General features: G+C 52.2%; 2 protein-coding genes across 5 annotated transcripts; both read right to left on the reverse strand.

The window, feature by feature from the left end:
- Window positions 1–22: 22 nt before the first annotated feature.
- Window positions 23–2,746, reverse strand: P2RY11 (purinergic receptor P2Y11). Of its 3 annotated transcripts, XM_072602449.1 has the most exons (3): window positions 2,688–2,746; window positions 1,088–2,130; window positions 23–160 (listed from the first exon to the last, which is right to left on the reverse strand). In XM_072602449.1, the coding sequence occupies exons 2-3, from the start codon at window positions 2,123–2,125 to the stop codon at window positions 23–25; spliced, it is 1,176 nt and encodes a 391-aa protein (XP_072458550.1). In that variant the 5' UTR covers window positions 2,126–2,130; window positions 2,688–2,746. The 3 variants fall into 3 exon arrangements, with proteins under 3 accessions (XP_072458550.1, XP_072458549.1, XP_072458551.1); XM_072602448.1 differs by lacking the exon at window positions 2,688–2,746 and having other exon boundaries at window positions 1,088–2,254; XM_072602450.1 differs by lacking the exon at window positions 2,688–2,746 and having other exon boundaries at window positions 76–222; window positions 1,088–2,254.
- A 198-nt stretch (window positions 2,747–2,944) lies between these two features.
- On the reverse strand, window positions 2,945–7,957 carry PPAN (peter pan homolog). 2 transcript variants are annotated; one of them, XM_072602446.1, is made up of 12 exons: window positions 7,832–7,957; window positions 7,526–7,696; window positions 6,063–6,164; window positions 5,791–5,841; window positions 5,538–5,708; window positions 5,194–5,270; window positions 4,864–4,971; window positions 4,656–4,779; window positions 4,393–4,471; window positions 4,152–4,281; window positions 3,890–4,062; window positions 2,945–3,791 (listed from the first exon to the last, which is right to left on the reverse strand). In XM_072602446.1, the coding sequence occupies exons 1-12, from the start codon at window positions 7,847–7,849 to the stop codon at window positions 3,556–3,558; spliced, it is 1,440 nt and encodes a 479-aa protein (XP_072458547.1). In that variant the 5' UTR covers window positions 7,850–7,957; the 3' UTR covers window positions 2,945–3,555. The 2 variants fall into 2 exon arrangements, with proteins under 2 accessions (XP_072458547.1, XP_072458548.1); XM_072602447.1 differs by having other exon boundaries at window positions 7,792–7,909.
- Window positions 7,958–8,129: the final 172 nt, after the last annotated feature.

Below are 8,129 nucleotides of genomic sequence, written 5' to 3' on the forward strand. Positions count from 1 at the left end.
TGCCTTGTTAAGGCAGGTCACTTCATCTCTTGAGGTCCCAGGTTAGCCTGTGGGGAAGGAGGCTGAACCCTCTCACATCCCTGCCAGCTGAAACAATCTTCCCATAGTTTTCTGAATTTTCATATTTGTCCTTTGTTGGAGATTCCATTATGTCCACATCCTGCAATTTGTTCATCCATTCTCTAGTTATTGGGCATCCATTTTCCTTCTAGTTCTTTGTGACTACAGAAAGTACTGTTATAAATATTTTTGCAAAAATATAGGCTTTCCCCTTGTCTTTGACCACAGACAATTCTTTTTAGAACACTATTAGTGGGTCAGGATTCAAAGGTAAGAAGTAACAGCTTTCACCCTCCAGGGACTGCCAGATCAGAAGGTGGGATAGACCGTGTGCAGGAAAGCGTGTTGCGAGATCCAGGCAAAGCAGAGAGAAGTGTTCAAAGAAAATTTGAGACTCTTCAGCTTGGGACAAGGAGGGATCTTTGGGGATTAATTACTGTATGAACCTGGCACTTGAGCTGAGCCACGAAGGGGACACTAAGGCTTTGAATTCACAAACAAGTGAGCATATTCCAGACCCAGCAAATGGGGGGGCGGGGAAGATAACTGAAGTGCAAGGAACCCTTGGCAATCCAGGTTGGATGGTACTAAAATGCTTGGAGAGTGGGGGGAATTAAGGGCAGGAAAGTTTCGAGGCCTTACTAAAGGGTTTGTATCTAATTTTAGAAGCAGTAGCCACTGAAGTTCTTGGCCAGGGAGGTGAAAGCAGATAGCACCTTGTTGGCAAGCGGCTTAGGATGAATTGGAAAGGAGACCATTTAGCAAGAAACAAGGGAGCAGGAGTCAAAGGTCACTTGAGGTTTCTAACTTTGGTACATTAATTCTTTGGTCTGGCATGGTGGTTTGAGGGAGAAGAGGTAGGATCGTAGGTCCTTGCCTCCCAGCCCTGTTGCCCCCAGCCCTGTTGCCCCCTGCTCTTGCTTAACTAAATAATCATGGGCTCCATCCTGGTCTCAGACAACCCCTTACAGCCCATTCAGCATGCTGGTTTGCATCCTATTAGTAGTCAAGATTCAGAGGGGCTTACCTGTCTCATAGGTATTTGCCCATCCTTGGGTCCTCCACAGAGTCTTGAGCATCGGAGGCTTGAGGCCACGGCTGTATAGAGCAATGGGTGGAAGCACATGGCCAGAGGCACAAGCCCCCTGCTTGCCTGGTAGCCCAGGTATAGACCAAGATCCAGGGCAGCCACAGCCTGGACCTCATCTGAGAAAGTGCTGCAGCGTTTCCACCAGTGCCGGCGGGCCTGGATGTTAAGGACGTGCATGATGTGGTATGGGATGTAAGACATGGCATAGAGAACTACCCCACCCCCTACCAGCACTCCCACCTTGAGCTTCTCTGATCTTGTTATATTAGGATTGGTCAGGATGGTCCGACCAATGGCACTATAGGCTAGAAGAGTGAGTAGGAAGGGCAGGCCGCAGCCCAGCACTGCCAACACCAGGCTATAGATCCAGTAGTCTTGCAGATGGTCATTTCTAGCTGTTCCCAGGCATTTAGTACAGCCCTCTGGCTGATTCACGTGGCAATGTGCCTCTGTGCCATTTTGGGGCAAGACAAGGCGGGAGAACTTGAAGGTCGGTGCTGCCAGGGCAGCCACAAGGCCCCAGCCAGTTAGACTGATGGCCCAGGCATGTTTGGGTCGCACATGGCTGTGGGCAAAGAAGGGGTGCACAATGCCTAGGTAGCGGTTGAGACTTATGCAAGTGATGAAGAAAATGCTGCTGTAGAGGTTACAGTTGAACAGGAAACGCTCGAACAGACAGGCAGCTTCCCCGAAGCTCCAGTGTTTGGGTGGATAGAAATAGAAAACCAGGGGGGGCAGGGAGAAGGCATAGAACAGGTCACTGACAGCCAGCTGGGCTGAGAAGATGATGGCTGGATGCCACGGGCGCTGCTCCTGGGTGCTGAAGCGGTAGAGGACCAGGCTGTTGCCCCCCACGGCCACGAGGAACTCGACCATTAGCACAGGCCACAAATACTCCTCCTGGTACTGGTTCAGGGTTTTGTCAACTCTTGCCGACATCCTGAGCAAGCAGGTGTTGTTGGGTGCTTGGGTCATGGTGCCTGGGGGAAGGGGAGGGAGGCCTGAATGGGCAGCTTCCATCTACCCCACCTCTAGAGGATAGTCAGCAAACTGGTTCCCACCTCTTCCCACAAGACCTTAAGGGTCTTAGTCTGCATGACCTAGTGAAGGTTGGACATAGGAATCAGAAATCCCTTGAGTTTGAATTGACTCAGACATAAGTGAGACTGTGGTCCTCAATTTGCTGCTCTGTAAAAATCGGAGTGCTAGACAGGCTGATCTCCAAGATCCCTTCCAACCGTAAATTAATGATTTAATTCAGCCCCTTCAGCTCACAGGGCAGACAAGAGAATCTGCTTTCTACCAGTTATTTTGGCACAAATGGGGATGATTTCCACCGCCTAACTTGCCCTCCTCTCCCTCCCCCACCCAGATCCCCTTTGCCCCATGGATTCTAGCTGGCAGTAGAACTTGCCATTGTCTAAGGAGGAAGTGGCTTGGGTTCTAGCAGTAGAATCACTCATCTTGAGTGGAAATTACATGAGGCAACTCCATACCCCCACCCCAACCCACCGTTTCAGTTCCCAGTCCCCTTCACCTGGCCTGGCTTTGCTCTTGGCAGGCGCACGGACTTTCCTGTGCTGCTTCAATCTCAGCTCCCAGGTTCTGCTCCCGCCTCTTAGTCAGACTGCCTCACCCCCCACTCTGGTAGCTAGCCCCTCCCTAAATACACTTCCTTCCTCATTTTCTCACGCCCCCACCCCATTCCCCAACCAGGGTTCCTCAGGCAGACAGCAAAACCAGACATTCTAGCTCCTCCCGCCCACCAGAAATAACTCCCAAGTAAAGCAACCGTGGACTGTATTTGCTTCTTTATTGGAGATGTAAAACCATAAAACATTACTTTTTATCATCTGCACATCTAAGACTCCATTCCAGCCAAGACCACCTTCTGAGTCCTAATGTTTTTCAGGGAAGGGGCTAGGTAAGTGGAAACTGCCTTGGATTCTCCAGACTCACCCTTGCTGGTTCAAAGACTTATCAGACAAAGCACTCCCCCTGAGTTGCTCACTGTTCTTTGGGACCCAAGAGCCAGGGCAGCAAATACTTGCTCCCATGACAGCAATGGGGGTTATTCACACTGCATACTGGGCTATCTCTTACTCAAGTGGCTTCATCCCTGGGGATCAACTCTGAACTGCTCCAGCCTCAATAGATTATTAACTAGGACACAATCTGTGTCAGTGATGGCTGCGCCACAACCAAGACAAGACAGGAAAACTTACACTTCAAGCTCCCCTCCCCCCCTTTCTCCCAGGCAAGGCCTTAGACTACATTTAGTGTAGTATGGGGGTGAAGGGTGGGAAAGAAAATGACCCTGTCCTCAGAAGCCACAGGCGTCAATGCATTTATTCCCTTCCCAGAAGAGAGAAAATAGGCCATCAGTTTACATTTCAGGGCGAAGCTCAGGCTCTGGCTGCTGCTGAGGACTTGTGGCGAGGCCTCCTAGAGGCTAAAGCTCTTCTCAGGGTTTGACCACGAGGGAAGTGGTGACTTGTGGTTCCTTTGGGCTGTTTGCCTTTGGCTGCTCGGAACCTTCCCTTCTGATGCTGACCTCTGCCTTTCCCTGGTCTCTGGTCACCAGAGACTGGCTGTCCAGAGGACTTGTTGGGTCGTCTCCGTTTCACCTTTGGGAACATGTCTGGGGAGAAGTGTAGAGGAGAGAAAACTATCAGGGTGAGGATGGGAAGCCTACAGGTGCAGGGTCATATCACCCAAGATCGCCCCTCTCCAACTCACCCTCATCTGGCTCTTCACCAACTGCTTGTCGAAAATACTCTGCCTCATCCTCTTCCTCATCAGATATGTGGGCTACTCCATCGGGTTGCCCAGGGTCCTCTGCATCACTGTCCCCATCCCTCTTGTCCACATGTGGGGCCTTTCCACGCTGCATACCCTCCAGGCTCCGTTTCCTAGCAGGGAAGAATCATGCCTAGGGCTTAGACCTTCAACCATAGGACACCCTTTCCTCCTATGTCTACTCCCTCCACCCCACACTAACCGGTGGGCCTCCCGCTGCTCCTTCTTCCGCTTGATGTCCTGTTCCTGCTTGCCTCGGCGCTCAGCCTTCAGCTGGAGTTTCTGCTCTCTGGAGGCCAGAGTGGCCCTCAGCTCCTCCTCAGACTTGTGAACTGCAGAAAGGGAAGGCAAGGAGGTCTTCTCTTAGCACTGCTGCTCTCCAAGGCAGTGGTAGAGGACATCTCTGTCCCCACCCCAATGCCTCCCTCCATTCCCCGGCTCACCAAGGCTGTGGTAGAGGACATTTCCATCCCCGACGCCCTCCTGGATCTTGATGAGCTGCATGGTTATCCTGGGGCCAATCTGATGGGTTGAAAGAAATTGTGGGGATCTACTCCATGATCACTTCCCCTCCACCCTCCACAGCAAACAGGGCCAGAGGCATCAGAACGTTTACTTTGAGTGATCACAGCATCTCACATCAGTGTTCTCATCACATACTGTGGCCAGTCACTTGGCTGGACCCACCCCCATCCCCCGTCCTCACCTCAGTAAGCCGAACTGCACTCTGCTCAGCCTTCATGTTCCCACGGCCAGCATAGGCTTGTGGCAGCTCAGTCACGTTATGCTCCCCATCTGGCTCTGCCTCACTGTCTGACAGCCCTGCACCCCTGGGGAGACATGGGAATGGTTGGGCTCATGGCAGTGAGGGTCTGAGGATGGCAGCCCCCCCTCCCAGTTAGATCCCAGCTCACGTGGCAAGCAGCTCACTGACATCCTCCAATCGGCTCATGTTTGGAAACTTCTCTTGTAGAAGCTTCTTCATCCCCCGACTGGCACCCACGGGAACAACCTTCAGGCTGCTGCAGGGTGAGAGACTGGGGGTAAGGGGTTATGGAGGCCCCTGGGGTTTTCCTCCATCTTCCTCCTCACCTGGGCCTCAGAGCGTTTACTTGGACACAATCACAATGTCTCAGTAGAGATTTGATCATCATGGCTACCCAGGATTGAGGGCTGTACATATGCATGCATGTCCCAGATACAAGCCCACACACATGAGCACAGGCACACACTCAAATACTCACTAGTGTCGGAACTGGAGCTCTTGGGAGTCGGGGTCATAGCTGAGGAGAAGGCAACGCTTCACACAGTTCAGGTTCACCTGGCAGGGAGAAAGGAGCAGTGGCCTGACAGAGATAAGATGTACTGGCACATTATGTATGTTATCAAATAAAAATTTACATACATACAAAGATATTTATTTGCTCATACAACCAACCTTATGGTTGGTGCTGTTACTGTCCTTGTTTTATAGATAAACTAGCTGAGATAGGTTTGTTAGTCAATTAGTGGTTGAAACAGGATTTGAATTTAGGTCTTTGTGACTCCAAGCCCTGCATATCTTTTCAGGGACTCTAATGGGTCTAACCTTGTGCACATTGATGGATGGAAACATGTTCTGGAACACAGAGGCGGTAAGCTTCACGTGAAGTCCATGGGGGCCAAAGCCATTGAGTACCAAGAGCGGTGGGTGTGAGAACTGCTGCTCATGCATCCGGTGTCGGCGCAGGGAGGACACAACGTCCCGTACCAAGGAGTACTAGAGGTGGAGGGGGCAGGCTGACCTCAGCTGCTGACCCCTCAGCCTCCCCACCGCACCATTTTGCTACTTGACCCCTCACCTTGGTGACCCGGAAGGTCAGAGTAGGGCCCCCAGGAAGCCGAATCAGCCTCTAAAGGAGAAAAGGGAGCAAGATCACAACTTCTGAAAAGCAGAGTGCCAGGGCCTTTACTGGATGAACCAAATGTTTGGGAATACCACCTATCCCCTGGCTATGGGGGAATACAGAAAAGGATTAATTAGGAGGGGACAGGAAAGCTCAGGTTCTTCTTTGAGACGCAGAGGAGATACATAGAAAGGATCCTGGCTATACAGGGAGGAGGCATCACTCACAAACGTCACATTCTTCTCTGTTTTGCTGAAGATGAGGAAGTGAGAGACACCAAGAGGGCCAGCCACAGCCACACAATCCTTAAGGGAATTCCGCCGGCGAACCTACAAGTGATTTGAAAAATGCAAAGTAGGGTTGATGTCAGAGTCTTAAGTGTGTGTGTGCGGGGTGGATCCTCCCATAGGACAAGTTACGAAAGACTGGCAAGAAAAAGTTTGGGAGCTGAAATCCTGAGCAAGTTGTAGAGAAATTAGTTTGGGAGATCCAGGTACAATAAATCTCTGGGTCATGACTTATGATACAATTAAATAAATTTGCTGCAAGACTTATTAATCTGATTAGGGTATGTATATGTGGGGTAGCTAAAAATGCAAGAGGCAGAAAACCACTGCAATACAGACAGATATCTAAGGATGGGGAAGAGGACATATGCTAGAAAAGGGGTGGCAATAAAAGCCATGGCCTCAAATATACAAAGTCAGAGTAACAAACAGGGTTAACTAAAGAGAGGCTCATATATCTATCCAGAGGCTACCAAGTCCAATACCTTCACTTTACAGATAAGGAAACAGAGGCTCAGTAAGTGATTTGCCCAGTCATACAGCTAGTAAATGTCAGAAGTGGTATTTGAACTCAGGTCCTCTTAATGTAAGGAGTTAAAATTTCACTTCTTAAGTATTCCCTGACAGTTGGTGGGAATCTGACTTAAAACTAGAATGGGATCATGGGAGAATATACCCCACCCCCTCCACCCCAAAAAAGGAATAGATATAAGGGCTGGACCAGCAGTTTCCTATAGAAACCAACGTGGGAAGACCCAGAAACCCAAGGGTTCAGTGCCTGGTTGTAGATGAGGCTCAACAGGATACAAAACAAAAGAAATGTTGCCGATTATACATCCCTGACTTCCTTACTGATAATTTTATTCCTAAATGTATGGAGAAATCCAGGAAGGGAAGTGCTATTCTACAACTAATTCTGATGCAGAAGCAGGGGCTGGTTGGTAAAGTGAAAAATAATGAAAGCCTTGAGAAGAGAGTATTCCACATTTTACAGCACATAAGGTGGCTAGAGTCGGAGTCAGGAGCGCCCGGGCTCAAGTCCTGCCTTTAATATACATGGGCTATGAGACCACGGGGGGAATGCAAGACAACAGCGAAGAACTTTACCCTGGAATCGCAGACTCTCTGGGCTGATTCCCTCCCCACAAACCCTACCCCACCAGCACACCGGGGCGGGAAGGCATCTTGGAGACCACCCAGTTGGGGTCCCTCATCTGCCAGAGAAGTTAAAGGACACAGATTAAGTGGCTTGTCCGAGTGGCACAGAACTAGGGAGCGGGGGCGCGGGGGGGACGGCCTTCTTAGCCCAGGGGGAGGGACACCGCGGAACGTGGGAAGAGGCCTGTAGGTCTGAGGGCAGGGCACCCCGCTGGGGGCTCCCCGAGAGCGGGCGGCCCACCGACCTGCAGGGAGCTGGCCGTGTAGGGCTCCATGACCCGCCGCACGTCCAGGCTGAGCTGGCGGACCCCGGGGCCGGCCGGGCCGCGCGCGAACACGAAGGAATGCGGCGCGGACGCGTAGGCCTCCTGCGCGCGGAGCTGGGCCGCCGCACGTGCGCGCTTCTGGTGCTGGCTCTGCGGGGGTCACACGGGGACAGGGTGAGAAAGGGGGCAGCCGGAAGGCCCCCCCAACCGCGAACGGCCCCGCTCCCCCGCCCAGAACCCCTCACCCGGCGTCCAAACCGCGCCGCCACTCGCCCGGGATCGCACCTTCCCGCGCCGCCCCATGACGCCGCCGCTAGCTCAAGGTCCGCTACCGGTAAGCGACCAGCCGCACGCGCAGTGGGCACGAGGAGGCTGCACGCGGGATTCCCGGAAGAGTCGGGAGGAACTTCCGGGGCGGGACCACAGGGGAGGCGGAGAGAGGCGAGGAGCCAATCATTTTCTTCAGCGGCGGGAAATCGTCATCCACAACCTCCTCCTACGAAACGCCACGAACTGTAAGACTATCCCCGACCCTCCTCTTCCCGCGTTTCCTTCCCTTCCTTCTCCTCTCCACAGCGCCTCC

Source organism: Notamacropus eugenii, chromosome 4, assembly GCF_028372415.1.
Source record: "Notamacropus eugenii isolate mMacEug1 chromosome 4, mMacEug1.pri_v2, whole genome shotgun sequence".
NCBI lineage: Eukaryota > Metazoa > Chordata > Mammalia > Diprotodontia > Macropodidae > Notamacropus > Notamacropus eugenii.

Excerpts from the sequence above, each read along its gene's own strand:
- P2RY11 (XM_072602448.1), bottom strand. The coding sequence starts at position 2,170 with ATGGAAGCTGCCCATTCAGGCCTCCCTCCCCTTCCCCCAGGCACCATG. Across the intron at positions 161-1,087 it reads GGCAAATACCTATGAGACAG|GATGTGGACATAATGGAATC; the intron begins GTAAGCCCCTCT and ends AACAAATTGCAG.
- PPAN (XM_072602446.1), bottom strand. Across the intron at positions 5,709-5,790 it reads TGACCTTCCGGGTCACCAAG|TACTCCTTGGTACGGGACGT; the intron begins GTGAGGGGTCAA and ends CTCCACCTCTAG. Across the intron at positions 5,271-5,537 it reads CATCCATCAATGTGCACAAG|GTGAACCTGAACTGTGTGAA; the intron begins GTTAGACCCATT and ends TCTCCCTGCCAG.